The sequence below is a fragment of the Macaca mulatta genome, chromosome 16 (genome assembly GCF_049350105.2).
Source record: "Macaca mulatta isolate MMU2019108-1 chromosome 16, T2T-MMU8v2.0, whole genome shotgun sequence".
Classification (NCBI taxonomy): Eukaryota; Metazoa; Chordata; class Mammalia; order Primates; family Cercopithecidae; genus Macaca; species Macaca mulatta.
This window is the reverse complement of record NC_133421.1, coordinates 17,927,429-17,946,610: the sequence shown is the minus strand read 5'-3', so window position 1 is coordinate 17,946,610 and position 19,182 is coordinate 17,927,429. Positions and strand designations below refer to the sequence as shown.

Sequence of the window (19,182 nt, the reverse complement as noted above, 5' to 3'; positions counted from 1 at the left end):
ATGCTATAATTGCTCAGTGCTTTCATGTCTAAGAACATCTGCCTGTTGCTTTTATTGTTAAACTGTCTGGTATAATATTCTTGAATATCAATTTCTTTTACTCAGAACGTTGTAGCTATTGCTCCACTATCTTCAGTCACTCAATTCTGCTATATAGACGTTTGCAGCCTGATTCTTCCACCTTGTGGAGCATTTATTTTGTTTCCTGACTTCCTAATTCTTTTAGTTATCCTCGCAATTTAATTCCTTAACCATGATCTGTCTTGGTATGGATCATTCTTTCTGTACAAATTTTTCCTGGAACAAGGTGTTTTATCAATCTATAGATTCTATCAATTCTTCCTTAACTTTATGGGGAATTTCTGTATTATGAATATTGTTACTGTTCCTTTATCAGGTTTTCCACCTCAAAAACATGTTCTTACAGTATCCTGGATGATCTTTATTTGTCCTCCCTACAAGTTCTAATTGTCTTAATCTTTGTCCTTTTCTTCTGTACTCACTCTAATTATATCAAGACTTTGTTCTAAGACAAGGTTTACCTTAAGCCACATCTACTTTATTCCTTTTCTTTCTCATTTTATATCTCGAGGGCAGTCAAATGTCTGAACTACACTTAGCCCATTTGTCTGTCTTATCATTTTGTTTTTGAATACTTCATTATTTAAGTTCTTTTATAGTGCATAGCACTTACGAGGCATGCTCTTTATGTTTCTTACACGTGGTGATTTTATTTTTGGCATACTGTGTTGCTTTAATTTTCTTCTCTAGGAATATATTCACCTTGTTTGTGCCATTCCCCACCCTCCTGCTCAGGTACATTGTGGCAGCCTTTCTCTCGGTGTGGGATAGTCTGGGTAGGTTCTCCTTGATTGTTCCCACTTTTTCTGGCATGTGTTCATCTTCTCTGCAAACGGGAAGACTGGGTATGGCTTCCTATATACTGTTCTACGACCCGAGGGAGCAAGGAAGTGGGGCAAAGGAGGAAAAATCTTGGTTAGGGCTGTAACTGCCTTTGCTAAGGACTCTGGCCCCCTCTACCAGCCAGACATGTAGACCACTCCAGAAGGTTCTGGCTCATCACTTTACAGAATGGCACATCCCAACTGTCCTTTCTGCAGCTGTTAAGAAACCAGGATGGCATAATGGGAATTCTCAAGCAAACCATTCACCACCACCAATTTAAATTTTCTCCAATCAAGGAATATTCATGAGAAATCCTAGGATTTCACTAACTTATTTTCTTCAATATCGCTTTTTTAAAATTTTCTTTTCTAAAAACTCATGTTCACCGGGCACAGTGGCTCACGCCTGTAATCCCAGCACTTTGGGAGGCTGAGGCAGGCGGATCACCTGAGGTCAGGAGCTCGAAACTAGCCTGGCCAACATGGTGAAATCCCACCTCTACTAAAAATATAAAATTAGCCGGCCATGGAGGCAGGCACCTGTAATCTCAGCGACTCTTAAAGCTGAGGCATGAGAATCCCGTGAACCTGGGAGGCAGAGATTGCACCACTGCACTCCAGCTTGGGCAAAAAGAGCGAAACTCTGTCTCAAAAAAATAAAATAGGCTGGGTGCGGTGGCTCAAGCCTGTAATCCCAGCACTTTGGGAGGCCGAGACGGGCGGATCACGAGGTCAGGAGATCGAGACCATCCTGGCTAACACGGTGAAACCTCGTCTCTACTAAAAACACCAAAAAAAAATTGGCCGGTTGCGGTGGTGGGCGCCTGTAGACCCAGCTACTCGGGAGGCTGAGGCAGGAGAATGGCGTGAACCCGGGAGGTGGAGCTTGCAGTGAGCCGAGATCGTGCCACCGCACTCCAGCCTGGGCGACAGAGCGACACTCCGTCTCAAAAAAAAAAAAAAAAAAAAAATAGAAAATAGGCCAAGTCATTCAAGATACTTGTAATTCTTTCTGTGAATCCCACTTTTCCAAGTTTTTGACAATATCTATATGCCTTTCCTTGTTCATAAAAGGGTAAATTTTTAGCCTTTTTGAAAAATAAATATTTTTGTATATTTTTTAGGTATCAGGGGACAAGTAATCTGAATTCTCTCTCCAAACTTAACCAAGAAATGTATTATATAATAATTTTAGGCTGGGAGTGGTAGCTCACGCCTATAATCGTAGCACTTTGGGAGGCTGATGCGGGGGATCACCTGAGGTCAGGAGTTTGAGACCAGGTTGGCCAACACGGTGAGACCCTGTTTCTACTAAAAATACAAAAAAAGTATTTTTTTTTGTAGTGCCTGTAGTTCCAGCTAATCGGAGCCTGAGACAGAAGAATCGCCTGAACATGAGAGGCAGAGATTGCAGTGAGCCAAAATTACGCCACTGTACCCCAGCCTGTGCAACAGAGTGAGACTCCGTCTCAAAAAAAATAATATTATATTTCAAATCTTTGATCATCTTAGAACCTAAACAGTGAGCATATTTTTGAAATGGGAAATCAGGTACCTTATAAAATTGCTGAAATCAGAAAGGAAATTTATCAAGGTAATTATATTTCAAAATACCTTAGAATTCATATAAATAAAATAAAGAAAGAAAATGAAGAAATTACAACAGATACCTCAGAAATGAAAAGGATCATAAGGAACTATATGAACCATTATATGTCAGTAAATTGGATAACCTAGAGGAAATGGATAAATTCCTAGAAAAATACAACCTACCAAGATTGAGTTAGGCAGAAGTAGAAAGCCTGAACAGACCAATAACGAATGAAGAGGCTGAAGAAGTAATCAAAAACTTCTCAACAAAGAAAACTCCAGGATCTGAAGGCTTCATGGCAGAACTGTACTGAATAGTCAAAGAAAAATATCTACCAACTCCTCCTAAACTCTTCCAAAAAATAAAGCTAGAGGGAATATTTCCCAACACATTATATGAGGCCAGCATATCTAAGTCAATGGCATTTAGGTTGATATCTAAGTCAAGGACATCACAAGAAAACAAAACTAGAGGCCAATCTCTCTAATGAACACTGATGCAAAAATCCTTAATAAAATATTAATAAACTGAATTCAACAACACATCACGAAGATTACAAACCACTAGCAAGTGGGATTTACCCCGGCATGCAAGACTGGTTTAACACATACAAATCAATCAATGTGATATATTAAGAGAAGTGAAAACAATGGGAAAAGGACCTAAACAGACACTTCTCCAAAGAAACATAAAAATGGCCAAGAGATATATAAAATGGCGCTCTATATCACTAATCACAATGGAAACGCAAATTAAAACTACAATGAGATCTCACCTCACACCTGTAAGGATGGCTATTCTCCAAAAGACAAAAGATAACAAATGTTGGCAAAGGTATGGAGAAAAGGGAACCCTAGTATATTGTTAGTGGGAATGTAGATTGTTATAGCCATTATGGAAAACAGTATGAAAGGTTCCAAAGAAATTAAAAATAGAACTACTATAGACCCAGCAGTCCCTCTTCTGGTTGTATACTCAAAAGGAATGAAGTCACCACCTCGTAAAGATATCTGGGCTGGGCTCAGAGGTTCATGCTTGTAATCCTAGCACTTTGGGAGGCCGAGGCAGAAGGATCACTTGAGGCCAGGAGTTCAAGGCCAGCCTGGATATAGTGAGACCCTGTCTCTACAAAAAATACAAAATTAACATGCCACTGTGGCATGCACCTGTGGTGCCAGCTACCTGGGAGGCTGTGGTGGGAGGATCATTTGAGCCTGGGAGGTCCAGGCTGCAGCGAGTCATGATCATGCCACTGTACTCCAGCCTGAGTGGTAAAGCAAGACCCTATCTCAAAAGAAAAAAAAACAACCACCAGATATCTACACTCCCATGTTCACGGCAGCATCATTCACAATAGTTAATATATAGAAACAACCTAGATGCCCACTGACAGATGAATGGATAAAGAAAATGTGCAAGCCAGGCACAGTGGCTCACACCTGTAATCCCTGCACTTTGGGAGGCTGAGGTGGGTGGATCACTTGAGGTCCACAGTTCGAGACCAGCCTCGCCAACATGGCGAAACCTCATCTCTACTAAAAATACAAAAATTAGCTGGGCATGGTGGCACGTGCCTGTAGTCCCAGCTAGTCCAGAGGCTGAGGCAGGAGAATAGCCTGAACCCAGGAGTGGAGGTTGCAGTGAACCAAGGTTGCACCATTGCACTTCAGCTTGGGTGACAGAGTGAGACTCTGTCTAAAATAAAAAAAAAGAAAATGTGATGTGTGTGTGTGTATACATATATATGTATGTATGTGTGTATGTGTGTGTGTGTGTGTGTGTGTATATATATGTATATAAAATATTATTCAGCTTTAAAAAAGAAAAAAATCCTTTCATATGCCATAATGTGGATGGACCACGCTGAAACCATGCTGAAATAAGCCAGACACAAAAAGAAAAATATTGCATGATCTCCCCTATATATGAAATATTTAAAAAAAAAAAAAAAAAAAAAGCACTCAATTACACGGGGCTAGAGAATGAAACAGTGGTTTACCAGTTGGGGATGGGGAAATAAGGAGATGCAGGTCAAAAGATACAAAATAGCAGATGTGTAGGATGAACAAGTCTAGAGATCTAATGTATAACATGAGAACTAAAGTTAATACAATTATATTATATCAGGGATTTTTGCTAAATGGATAGATTTTAGCTGTTCATCACCAAAACAAAATATGTGAGATGACAGGCATGTTCATTGGCTAAACTATGTGTATTCCATAACATCATGTAAACCTCAAATATACAAAATAAAATTTATTTTAACACATAAATGTAAAAAATCATTCTTGAGGGCTCAACAAAAACAGGACAGGCAAGATATGGTCAGCACTAACTAGCCTTAGTTTGGCAACCTCTATCCTAGATAATAAAAAAAGTGAAAAACCAATAAAACTAAACCTCCAGTACTGCAAAAGAACAATTTGAAATAATGATGTCAATACTGAAAGAAGAGACTGGGAAAAGTATGGGTAACAAACTTTTTTCCAAACCAAGTGGTTTCTAATTCTTTGCTTTTGTATCAAAGGAGAAACTGTATTTTAGCTGAAAGATCAAAAAAATAATTTTAGACATCAGATAATTGTGATTGTTGGTCTAGAAATTGGAAGGCACTCAGAGAATTAAGCAAAATTGCAGCTACAAAATTTATTCCACTTCTACCTACTTATATGAACATTATTCATTGTTTAAAAAAAATAAAAATTGGAATAGTATTCACATAGAAGCCTGCCTGTTTCCAGTAATTAGTACTCAAAAATTACAATAATTGGGGGAAGGGAAACCAGTCCTCTCTCATTAAAAGATATGTTTTTAATAAGATTTTACTTTTTGCTTTTAATAATAATATAAATAAAATGTATACATATATTTATGTTTTTTGTTCGATGATCTACTACTACTAATTGTCATAACTTAATCCAGAGTAAAACTTTTAAACACTCAGGGCCTAAAATCACAGAAAATTTAAATAAATTTATTTTATTTATTTATTTATTTATTTATTTATTTATTTATTTATTTTTGAGATGGAGTCTCACTCTGTCGCCCAGGCTGGAGTCCAGTGGCACAATCTTGGCTCACTGTAAGCTCCGCCTCCCGGGTTCATGCCATTCTCCTGCCTCAGCCTCCAGAGTGGCTGAGCCTACAGGTGCCCGCCACCACGCCCGGCTAATTTTTTTGTATTTTTAGTAGAGATGGTGTTTCACCATGTTAGCCAGGATGGTCTCAATCTCCCAACCTCGTGGTCCGCCCGCCTTGGTCTCCCAAAGTGCTGGGATTACAGGCGTAAGCCACAGTGCCTGGCCCAAAATTTCTGTATTTGTAGCAGAAATATATGAGAGTCATCAGTAAGTAAAATGCTACTAAGAATAAATACGTTAGCAAAAAAATTTTACTGAGGAGAAGAAATAAATATTCAAGAAGAAAAAAACGACAATATAAAATATCCTATTGGTAAAAAGAAGAGAAGTAAAAACAAAAACAAAACACATCATCTTAACTGCTGCAGAAAAAGCATTCAACAAAGTCCAAAATCTTTTCTTGACTTAAAAAACTCAACAGCTTAGGAAAACGAAAGTTCCTTAACATAAATAAAGGCCATTTGGGAAAATTCCACAACTAACAACATAATCAAAAGGGAAAAACTGAAAGATTTTCCACTAAGATACCATGAAAGGTAAGGATGGGATCCTTTTCCCATCTAGTACTATGTTGATTAGAAGCAGTGGCAAACGCTTCTATTCAACATAGTACTAGAAGTACTAGCAAGAGCAACCAAACAAAAAATAATAATAATAAAAGAAATAAAAGGCATCCTAAGTAAAAATATCTCTATTTGCAGATGACACAATCCTACATATAAAAGTTCCCCAAGATTCCACACATTTAAAAAAAACTGTTAGAATAAATGAATCCAGTACAGTTGCAGGATACAAAATCAACAGCAGTCTTATACACAAATAACAACCTAACTGAAAAAGAAATCAAGGAAACAATTTATGACAGAGTTTTAAAAAACATTTAAATAAATTTAACCAAGGAGGTGAAAAATCTGTATACTGAAAACTATAAAACACTGATTAAAGAAACTCAAGCCACAAATAAATGAAGAGATATCATGTGCTCATGGATCAGAAGAATGTTGCAAAAATGTACACACAACCCAAAGAAATATACAGTACAGATTCAACACAATCCTTATTAAAATCCCAATGGCGTTTTTCACATAAATAGAAAAAAACCCTAAAATTCACATGGAAGTGTATGAAAGACCCCCAATAGCAAAATCAATTCTGAAAAAGAAAAACAAAGAGGCATCACACTTCCTGATTTAAAATTGTATTACCAAGTTACAGTAATCAAAACAATATGGTATTGGCATAAAAACAGACACACTGATCATTAGCATAGAAAGCCCAGAAATAAATCTAAACATATGGCCGCCTAACTTTTGACAAGGGCACCACAGCAACACAATGGGGAAAGGGTAGTCTCTTCAATAATGCTGGGAAAACTAGATATCCAGATGCAAAAGAACGAAATTAGACCCTTGTTTTACACCATACACAAAAATCAACTCGAAATGGATAAAAGACTTAAATATAAGATCAGAAACTATAAAAGTCCTGCAAGAGAAAACTCCAGGACACTGACCTTGGCAATGATTTTTTGCATATCAAAAGGTCAGGCCACAAAAGCACAAATATGTAAATGGGACTACATCAAACTAAAAAGCTTCTGAAAACAACAAAATGAGTCAGCAGCCTGTAGACACAGAAAACATATTTGTAAACTATGTATCTGCTAAGGGATTAATATCCAGAATTTATAAAGAACTCATAAAACTCAATAGCAGAGAAACAAATAACCTGATTTTAAAATGGGCAGAAGACTTGAATAGACATTTCTCAAAAGAAAACACAAAAATCACCAACAGGTATATGAAAAGATGTTCAGTATCATTAGTCATCAGGGAACTGTATATTAAAAGCACTATGAGATACTCTCACACCCATTAGGATAGTTATTACCAAAAAGTCAAAAGATAACAAATATTAACGAGGGTGTGAAGAAAAAAGAACTCTTGTACACTGCTGGTGGTAATGTAAATTAGTACAACCATTATGAAAAACAGTATGGAAGTTCCTAAAGAAATTAAAAATAGAACTACCATATGACCCGGCAATCCTTCTTCTGGATATATACCCAAAGGAAATGAAATCACCATCTTGTAAAGATAACTGCACTCCCATGTTTATTGCAGCATTATTCACAATAGCCAAGATATAAAAACAATCTAAGTGTCTGTCAATGAATGAATCATAAACTGTGGTATATATATACTATGGAATATTATTCACCACCCCCCCCCCAAAAAAAAAGAGATCTTGCCTTCCACAACATGGATAAGCCTGGAGGACATTATGCTATGTGAAATAAACCAGACACAGAAAGTAAAATATTGCATGATTTCATTTATATGTGGAATCTTGAAAAAAAAAAAAAAAGGAACTCTACAAAGAGAACAAAACAGTGGTAACAGTGGTTACCAGGGGCAGGAGGTGGAAAGAAAATGCGGGAGATGAAAGTCAGAGGATGTAAAGTAGCAGATATATAGAATGAACAAGTCTAGAGTTCTTGTGTACAACATGAGGACTACAGGCAATAATATTGTGCTGTATCTGGGATTCATGATAAATGAGTAGATTTTAGTTGGTCCAGCCATAAGAGTAAAAAAAAAAACCAAAAAGCAAAAATAAATAACTTTGTGAGATGATGGATACGTTAATTTGCTTCACCATAGTGACCTTTTTATTATCTATACATATCCCGTAACAACATGCTGTATGCCTTAAACACACGCAATTTAAAAAAAAAAACCCTGGCCAGGTGCAGTGGCTCATGCCTGTGATCCCGACACTTTGGGAGGCCAAAGCAGGCAGATCACTTGAGGCCAGGAATTCAAGACCAGCCTGGTCAACATGGCAAAACTCCGTCTCTACTAAAAATACAAAAACTAGCTGGGTGTGGTGGTGTACACCTGTAATCCCAGCTATTTAGGAAGCTGAGGCATGAGAATCACTTGAACCCTGGAGACAGACGTTGCAGTGAGCTGAGATCATGCCACTGCACTCCAGCCTGAGTGACAGAGCGAGACTCCTCCTCCTCAAAAAAAAAAGAATTAACTATTTTGGGAGGTAGGGGTGGGCGGATCACTTGAGCTCAGGAGTTCAAGACTCCTTCAATTTCGCCTCAACATGGCGAAATCCTGTCTCTACAAAAATTACAAAATTTGCCTGGACTGGGAAACTAAGGTGGGAGAATCACTTGAGCCCAGGGGGCTGAGGCTGCAATAAGCCACGATCATGCCACTGCACTCCAGCCTGGGCAACAGAGCTACAAAGATCCCGTCTCAAAAAAAACAAAAACACACAACTTTCAGAATGAGAATGAAGTAAAAGAAAGCAGAGATGGTAAGGACACTGAGGAAAAAGAGAACCCACCATGCATTTTACAGGACCTACATTATCTGATAGAATATTTACTATCAGTTGAGGACAATGCCACTATTATCTCCATTTCTATAGGAGGGAAAACTAAAGCTTGAAGAGTTGAGATCACTGATTGGAAACCCTAGCTGCAAATCAGAATTACCAGAAAAACTTCCGCGATAAAATAAAGCCTGGGCCCAACCCCAGAGATTGATTTAAGTGTTTTGTGATGAGACTTGGGCATCCCAGGTGGTTCTAATGTGCAGCCCAAGTCTATAGAACATAACCAAGGACACACAGGTGACCAGGGGGTTTACTGCCTTTCTACTATATAATATTAATGCCAAACTAAGGAAACAAGTTTTAAGAGCTTGTTAACTACTGCAACCAACCAACAAGAAAGAATTCAAAATGTAAACTATAAATGACCAGTCATGGCTTGGTTAATAAAAAGTAAAAATATAAAATAATGACAAACTTGTATACTTCACAGTTATAATCCTAAATAGAAACATAAAAGAAACCTCATTACCTGTCAGAACCTGGGTGAAATTCTGAAAGCAAGGAAGGTCGCCTTCGAAGCTGTTGCTGCTGCTGTTGCTGCAAAAGCTGTGATGCCTGACTCACTTCAAGATGAGAAGAACGATAATCAGGGACTGCGAACTCCTAGTATTAAAATAATCATACATCAGTTGTTAACCAAAAACTGAACAGCATCATGAAATCAAAGCAAGTATAAAGGTAGTTATGGACCACTAAGTATGGAAAGAAAGAGCAATGACTATTTCAATCCTTCATTGACATAATCTTCTCCTTAAAATAATCAGCATTTTAACCGTGTATCATTAAAAATAATCCAAAATGAAATTTCAAGTTTAATCTATATTGATTCATTCCTCTAATAACAAATTACAATAACTCCCAATCCGTATTACTCACGTCAGTAAAATCTCAAACTCACGTGTTCAATATGAAATCCTAAAAAGCATTCCAATACTAAATTCATAATGAGTAAGCTGGAAGAAGGGTCATGGAAGTCTAATCAAATCCTTCCACACCTACAATGAAGAAACTGAAGTCCGGAGAATCAACCTGCTAGTTAAGAGTAGTAGTTTTTCCCATCAAAACTAGGTGCGTTTTTTGTGTTTGTTTTTGTACCTTTCCTTTGTTTTTGTTTTTTGGCAAAAACTTATTTTCCAAACAAATCTATTGTGCTAACTCAATCATAAACAGAAAAACACAGAATTACTAAATTACTAAATAAGCTAGGAACTCCAGTCTTAGGTATATACCCCAAAGAATTGCAAGTACATAAAACCACACACAAAACCTAGTAAACAATTTTTCATGGGTGCATTATTCACAATAGCCAAAAAATAAAAACAAAAAACAACCAAAATGTCCATCAACTAATGAACAAATAAACAAAATGTAGTATAACCATACAACTGAATATCATTCAGCCTTAAAAAAGAAGAGATGCTAGAACACATGCTAGAACACAGATGAACATAGAAAACATTATACTAAGTTTAAAAAAAAAAAAGGCCAGGCACAAAAGGTCGCATATTATTATTCCATTTATATAAAATGTCTATAATAAGCAAATCCAGCCTGGGTGCTATGGCTCACGTCTGTAATCCCAACACTTTGGGAGGCCAAGGTGGGCAGATTGCTTGACCCCAGAGATTCAAGACTAGTCTGGGCAACATAGTGAGACTTCATCTCTACAAAAAATAAATTTAAAAATTAGCCAGGCATTGTGGCACGTCCCAGCTACTCGGTAGGCTAAGGCGGGAGGATCACTTGAGCCCAAGAGTTAGAGGCTGCAGTGAGCTCCGACTGCGTCACTGCACTCCAGCCTGGGTGACAGAGCAAGACACTGTATTTAAAAAGAAAAAAAAAAAAAAAAGAAAAGAAAAGGCAACAAATCCATAGAAACAGAAAATGAATTGGTGGCTGCCAAAAGATGGGGAGAGGAGGAGAACTGAAACTGCTATTAGGTATGGGGTTTCGTTGCAGGTGATGGAGATATCCTGAAATCGGGTAATGGTGATAGTTGCACAATATAATGAATATATTAAAAGCTGCTATATTATATACTTTAAAATGGTAAATTTTCTGTTATATGAATTCTGTGTCAACAAAAATGTTTTAAAAATCATAAACAGATAAAACTGTGCTGTCCAGGATAAAACAGGGGGTAGATAAAGCCATTGAGAGCCCTTCTCTGTAAGTTATGAGTGAAAAATAACTCATAGTCTAAGAAGAAATCTCAGATATAAAGTTGAATACATAAAAAACAAAACCATTTAAAAAACTTTTTCAGCCTGGCACGGTGGCTCACGCCCGTAATCCCAGCACTTTGGGAGGCCAAGGCGGGCAGATCACAAGGTCAGGAGTTTGAGAACAGCCTGGCCAACATAACGAGACCCCGTCTCTACTAAAAATACAAAAAATTTGCTGGGCGTGGTGGCGTGCTCCTGTAATCCCAGCTACTCAGGAGACTGAGGCAGGAGAATCACGTGAACCTGGGAGGCGGAGGCTGCAGTGAGCCGAGACCTTACCATTGCACTCCAGCCCAGACAAAAGTGCAAGACTCTGTCTCACAAAAAAAAAAAAAAAAAAAAAAAAAAAAAAAAAAAAAAAGTTTTTTCAAAGGCACCAAAACAAAAAAGAATTTACATCCAAGGAAACAGGTAAAACAGTAGATAAGGCCGGGCGCGGTGGCTCAAGCCTGTAATCCCAGCACTTTGGGAGGCCGAGACGGGCGGATCACAAGGTCAGGAGATCGAGACCATCCTGGATAACACGGTGAAACCCCATCTCTACTAAGAAATACAAAAAACTAGCCGGGTGAGGTGGCGGGCGCCTGTAGTCCCAGCTACTCGGGAGGCTGAGGCCGGAGAATGGTGTGAACCCGGGAGGCGGAGCTTGCAGTGAGCTGAGATCCGGCCACTGCACTCCAGCCTGGGTGACAGAGCGAGACTCCGTCTCAAAAAAAAAAAAAAAAAAAAAAAAACAGTAGATAAAAATAAAAAGGACTTAGAAAATAATAATAATATTCTCAAAAACAATCAAATAGGCCAGGTGCTATGGCTCACGCTTGTAATCCCAGAACTTTGGGAGGCCAAGGTAGGCAGATCACTTGAGGTCAGGAGTTCAAGACCAGCCTGGCCAACATGGTGAAATCCCATCTCTACTAAAAATACAAAAACTAGCCAGGCATGGTGGCAGGCACATGTAATCCCAGCTACTCCAGAGGCTGAGGCAGGAGAATCGCTTGAACCTGGGAGAAAGACGTTGCAGTGAGCCAAGACCAAGTCACTGAACTCCAGCCTCGGCGACAGAGCGAGATTCTGTTTTGTTTTGTTTTTTTTAATAAAAAAAAAAAAGTCAGCCCTCATCACAAGGGTTTGTAAAAAAATAAATAAATAAAAAATAAATAAAATGGTAGGCCGGGCATGGTAGCTCACGCCTGTAATCTTAGCACGTTGGGAGGCCAAGGTGAGAGGGTTACTTGAGGCCAGGAGCTTGACACCAACCTGGCCAACTTGGCAAAACCCCATGTGTACTAAAATTACAAAAATTAGCTGGGCATGGTGGCACATGTCTGTGGTCCCAGCTACTCAGAAGGCTGAGGTACGAGAATTGCTTGCACCCAGGAGGTGGAGGTTGCAATGAGCCAAGATCGTGCCACTGTACTCAAGCCTGGGCAACAGAGTCAGACTCTGTCTCAAAAAATTTTTTTAAAATTTAATAAAAGAATCAGAGGCCGGGTGCGGTGGCTCACGCCTGTAATCCCAGCACTTTGGGAGGCCGAGGCAGGTAGATCACGAGGTCAGGAGATCGAGACCGTCCTGGCTAACACGGTGAAAACCCATCTCTACTAAAAATACAAAAAATAAGCCAGGCGCGGTGGCAGAATCTATAGTCCCAGCTACTCGGGAGGCTAAGGCAGGAGAATGGCCTGAACCCAGGAGGTGGAGCTTGCAGTGAGCCGAGATGGCACCACTGCACTCCAGCCTGGGTGACAGAGCGAGACTCCATCTCAAAAAAAAAAAAAAAAAAAAAAAAAAATCAAAGAAACTAAAAATTGAATCACTGAATGTAAACAATAGTTGAACACACAGAAGTGAAAAGCTAAGAGAGAACTGAGGAATTCTCTCAGTACCCAGTAAAGCACAAAGACATAGAAACCACAGAAGAAAAGTTAAAAATGGGAGCTAGTGCAAAAAGTTCCAACTTCCCATATCAACAGGTAAGAGACAGGATCCTGAGAAATAATAGAACAGCATTTCTCTGAAGTTAGAAAAAAAAACATGGTCTTCAGATTTAAAAGGGCTTAAGGAAAAAACTGGATGTATTTTAAAAATTAATCCATACTGGACACATAAAAATATTAGAAAACAAGAATAAATTGAAACTTTGTTATAAGTTCCATGAAATAAAAAACAGATTTCCTACAAAGTTAGAAGGATCATAATAAAAGCAGGCTTCTCATTAGCAACACTGAATAGAAGCAAACAGCAAATAATAGCATATTCCAAGTTCAGAGGAAAATAACTTTGAAGCTACAAATTGAATAACTAAGTCATCATTGACCAGCCATGCTGGTTCATGCCTGTAATCCCAGCATTTTGGGAGGGCAAGGCAGGAGGACAGCTTGAGGCCAGTGGTTTGAGATAAGCCTGTGCAGTGAGAGCCCATCTCTACAAAAAATTTAAAAATCAGCTGGGCACGGCGGTGGTACAAACCTGTAGTCCTAGCTACTCACGAGGCTGAGGTGGGAGAATCACTTGAGCCCACGAGCTCAAAGTTACAGTGAACTATGACTGTGTTACTGCATTTTGGCCTGGGTGATAGAGTGAAACCTTGTCTTTAAAAATAAAATGAAATAAAAAATAAACCATCACTCAAGTTTTAAGGCTACTAACTTTTGAGTATTCAAGAACTCAAATAATGTACCAACCACAGACACTCTCTGAAAGAACTTCTTTTTTTCTTTTTTTTTTTTTTTTTTGAGAAGGAGTCTCACTCTGTCGTCCAGGCTGGAGTGCAGCGGCGTAATCTCGGCTCACTGCAAACTCCACCTTCCGGGTTCACACCATTCTCCTGCCTCAGCCTCCCGAGAAGGTGGGACTACAGGTGCCGGCCACCATGCCCAGCTAATTTTTGGGTTTTTTTTTTTTTTTGTATTTTTAGTAGAGACGGGGTTTCACCGTGTTAGCCAGGATGATCTTGATCTCCTGACCTCGTGATCTGCCCGCGTCAGCCTCCCAAGGTGCTGGGATTACAGGTATGAGCCACCGCGCCCAGCCAATACTCTCTGAAAGAATTTCTAAAGGATGTACCCAGCAAGAAAAATTAAGAGTAAGGAGTAAAATAAAAGTAACAACAGTGCACTGCAGCTTCCAGGTATAAGCAGGTAACACTGCTCAGAATTACCTTCCCACAGTCAACAGCTAAAAAAAAGGGCTTGATCACTGAGAGAAATGAAGCAAATGAGGTAAGCCCTACCTACCATACTCTAGGCCCTCTGCCTAAAGGCAATTTCCAAACTGCAGCCATGGGAAGGGAACCTAATTCGTGTCCCACAATCACAGTCATTGAAGAAGCAACCGTACGAGGTTTGGATAAGCCATAGGGACTGAACTTTCACAAGTGAGTTTCAAAGAGAAAGATTTCTTGAACTCTGAATTTAGGATCCCTTAAGCCTCTGTCTGAATTCTAGTCTGTAAATGCATAAGGAGAAATATCACAGGCTGGGATAAAAATAATTTCTGATGATAGAACAATTAGAAGCAACTATAAAGCAAACAATTCCCTGAGCTCACTCAGGGCAAGAACTCATTCAAATTTCTTCCAGCAAGAGTGAGGAAACCCCACTGAATACATGGGACATTCAACAGAAACCCTAGGAGACAAGCTTAGAAGTGGGGAATAAATTAGACCTAGAATAAAGAGACTACTCTAGACCTGCCCTAAGAGTTTAAAAACAAGCCTCAAAAGTAACTTAATTTCCTACCAGAAGGACTTCATCTCTCTTTACAGGAATATAACAAAGGCCAGCACTAAAAAAGTACGAAATTCACGTTCATATTCTAATCAAAAATGAAATCCATCTGCAATAGAAGTGTCACTGGATAAAATTAACAACAGGCTGAAAAGTACAAAAGAAAAGATCACTAACTATGATACCATAGCAAAATGAAGCTAATGGATTTAAAAACACAGGAGGAAAAAAGTGAACAGAGGTACAGTGAACTGTGGAATAACATGCAACATGAGTAATTGGAGTGCCAGATAGAAACTAGGGGGAAAGGAGACAGGAAAAAATATTTGAAAAAACAATGGCCCCAAACTGCTCAAATTTTATGAAAATTGTAAATCCACAGAATCAGGAAGCTTGGTGAATGTCAGGGACAATAATGTATTCATTCAAAAAGCACAACAGCCAGGCGTCGTGACTCACACCTGTATTCCCATCTACTTGGGAGGCTGAGGCAAGAGGATCCCTTCAGCCCAGTACTTCTGGGCTACCGCTCTGGGCTATGCCAATCAGATGTCTACACTAAGTTCAGCATTTATATGATGACCTCTCAGAAGCAGGGGGACTACCAGGTTGCCTAAGGAGGGATGAACCCACCCAGGTTAAAAAAAAAAAACAAAAAGGAGCAGGTCACAACTCCTGTGTGATCAGCAGTGGGACTGCACCTATGAAAACCACTGCACTCCAGCCTAGGCAACATAGCAAGGCACCAATGATAAAGAGAAAACTCTTAAAAAGTAACAAGAGGAGACCAGGCACAGTGGCTCACACCTGAAATCCCCACACTTTGGGAGGCGAAGGCAGGCAGATCACTTGAGGCCAGGCGTTCAAGACCAGCCTGGCTAACATAGCGAAAACTTGTCCCTACTAAAAATACAAAAAATTAGCTAGGGCCGGGCACAGTGGTTCACGCCTGTAATCTCAGCACTTTGGGCGGCTGAGGCGGATGGATCACCTGAGGTCAGGAGTTCAAGACCAGCCTGACCAACATGAAGAAATCCCATCTGTAGCTACTAAAAATACAAAATTAGCCGGGCATGGTGGCACATGCCTATAATCCCAGCTACTCGGGAGGCTGAGGCAGGAGAATCGCTTGAAGGAGGCGGAGGTTGTGGTGAGCCAAGATTGCATCACTGCACTCCAGCCTGGGCAACAAGAGTGAAACTCCGTCTCAAAAAAAAAAGATTAGCTGGGCATGGTAGTGCATGCCTGCAGCCCCAGCTACTCAGGAGGCTGAGGCACAAGAATTGCTTGAACCCGGGAGGTAGAGGTTGTAGTGAGCTGAGATCGTACCACTGCTCTCCAGCCTGAATGACAGAGCAAGACTGCCTCAAAAAAAACAACAAGTAGCCAGAGGGGGGAAAATGTGTTTTATACATTAATGAACAAAAATTAAGAATGACCACAGGCTTCTAGTCAGAAATCATACTAGCCAGGTATCTCTTAAAATACTGAAACTGTCAACTTAGAATTCTATATCTAGTGAAAATAGTCTTCAGAAATAAAAACTTTTTCAGGCAAATAAAAGCTGAGAGAATTAATTGCCAAAAGACCTAAACTAAGAGAAATGAAGTTCTTCAGGCAAAAACACAATAATATCAGAAGAAAACCTGAATATACAGAAAGAATGAAGGATGTCAGAAATGATATATACACAGACAATTAAAGAAGGAAAAAAACAATAAAGAGCAGAAATCAATGAAATAGAGAAAATAGTGAAAATGACTGAAACCAAAGGTAGTTCTTCAAGAATCTATTAAACTGATAAACCTCTAGGCAGACTGATTTAAAAAAAATAAAATAAAATAAACACATTATCCACATGAGGAACAACATCGCAACATATCTGATCAAAGGCACTGAAATGATGAGGAAATATTGTGACAAATTATGTCAATAAATCTGATACCTTAAACAACAAAATACATCCAAACTGACTCAAGAAAAAAACTGAGTATCTGAATTATAACTATTAAAGAAAGGGAGCTCATATTTCAATTCTTCCCACAAAAAAAATTCTGGGCCCAATAGTTTCACTGATAAATTCTATCAAATATCTAAGGATGAAAAAGTATCAATCCTGGGCCACACGTGGTGGCTCACATCTGTAATCCCAGCACTTTGGGAGGCTGAGGTGGGTAGATAACCTAAGGTCAGGAGTTCGAGACTAGTCTGGCCAACATGGCGAAACCCTGTTGCAAATAAAAATACAAAAAATTAGCCAGGCAACGTGGTGGGCGCTTGTAATCCCAATTACTTGGGAGGCTGAGGCAGGAGAATTGCTTGAACCAGGAGGAGGTTGCAGTGAGCCAAGATCATGCAATTGCCCACTCCAGCCTGGGTGACAGAGTAAGACTCAAAGGGAGAAAGAGGAGAAAGAGGAGAGAGGGGGAAAGAGAGGGAGAGGGGCAGAGAGAGAGAAGGCCAGGCATGGTGGCTCATGCCTATAATCCCAACACTTTGGGAGGCTGAGGCGGGTGGATCACTTGAGGTCAGAAGTTCGAGACCAGCCTGGCCAACACGGTGAAACCCCATCTCTACTAAAAATACAAAAATTAGCCAGGTGTGGTGGCACGCACCTGTAATCCCAACTACTCAGGAGGCTAAGGCAGTAGAATCGCTTGAACCCAGGAGATGGAGGTTGCAGTGAGCCAAGATCATGCCACTGTACTCCAGCCTGGACGACAGAGCGAGACTCCATCTCAAAAAAAAAAGTACCAATCCTACGCAAACCCCTTAAGAAAACACAGGAGTAAAGACCACTCTCCAAGCTAACATTATTCTTAATGCAGAAAGACTGAAACTCAATGCTTACCACATCACATATAAAATTTTAATTCAAAATAGGTAATTTACCTAAATGAAAAACCTAAAATTATAAAACTTAGAGAAGAAAACATAAGTGAAAATCTTAGTGAATTTGGCAAAAATTTCTTAGGTATGACACAAAAAGCACAAAAAAGGAACAATAAAAATAATACATTGGGGCTGGGTACAGTGGCTCATGCCTGTAATCCCAGCACTCTGGAAGGCCGAGGAGGGTGGATCACCTGAGGTCAGGAGTTCGACCCCAGCCTGGCCAACATGGTGAAACTCCATCTCTACTAAAAATACAAAACTTACCTGGGTGTGGTGGCACATGCCTGTAATTCCAGCTACTCGGGAGGCTGAGGCAGGAGAATTGTTTGAACCCGGCAGGCAGAGGCTGCAGTGAGCTGAAATGGCACCATAGCACTCCAGCCTGGGCAACAGAGCAAGACTCCATCTCAAAAAAAAAAGTACATCGGACTTGATGAAAATAAAAAATGTACACTCTCCAAAGGATACTGTTAAGAAAACGAGGCAATACTTCTTTTAATAATCTAGATACAACAAATATATAGATATATGTTTTCTAAGTAATTTTACTTATAATAATCAAAAACTGGAATAGGCGACTGGATAAATTGTGGCATACCCATACTCAACAATAAAAAGGAATGAACCGAGACATGCCAGACATGGATAGATCACAGAAGTATCATGGGAAGCAAAAGAGGCCACAGACAAAAGAGTTCCCATGAAGCTCCGAACATATACAATGTATTATGATAGAAAGCAGATCAGTGGTTTCCTAGGAGCTGAGGTTAGTAGGAAGTGGGGGAGAAGGACTGACACCGATAGGGTGCCAAGGAGGATGGGGTACCAAGAAACGTTCTGGAGTGTTAGAAATGTTGTTCATCTTCATTTTGGTGATGGTTCTATGAGTTTATGAATTTTTCAAAATTTGTTACAATGTACACATATAATGAGTGCATTAATAAAGATATATGTGTATATATATAAACTAAACTGCAAAGTTAATTTTGTTTCTTTTAAGATGGGGTTTCACTCTTGTTGCCCAGGCTGGAGTGCAACAGCACGATTTTGGCTCACTGCAACCTCCGCCTCCCGGGTTCAAGCGATTCTCCTGCCTCAGCCTCCCAAGTAGCTGGGATCACAGGTGCCTGCCACGATGCCTGGCAAATTTTTTCTTTTTTTTTTCTTTTTTTCTTTTTTTTTTTTTTTTTTTTTTTGAGACGGAGTCTCGCTTTGTCGCCCAGGCTGGAGTGCAGTGGCCGGATCTCAGCTCACTGCAAGCTCCGCCTCCCGGGTTTACGC

General features: G+C 39.6%; 1 protein-coding gene across 47 annotated transcripts in view; it reads right to left on the bottom strand.

Annotated features, from left to right (window-relative positions):
* NCOR1 (nuclear receptor corepressor 1) overlaps window positions 1-19,182 on the bottom strand; it is a 189,410-nt gene that overhangs the window by 147,465 nt on the left and 22,763 nt on the right. For all 47 annotated transcript variants that reach the window (XM_015118697.3, XM_077970423.1, XM_015118702.3 and 44 more), the window contains one exon: window positions 9,523-9,656. In XM_015118697.3, the coding sequence (XP_014974183.3) occupies window positions 9,523-9,656 (134 nt within the window). The remainder of the gene's footprint in view (window positions 1-9,522; window positions 9,657-19,182) is intronic.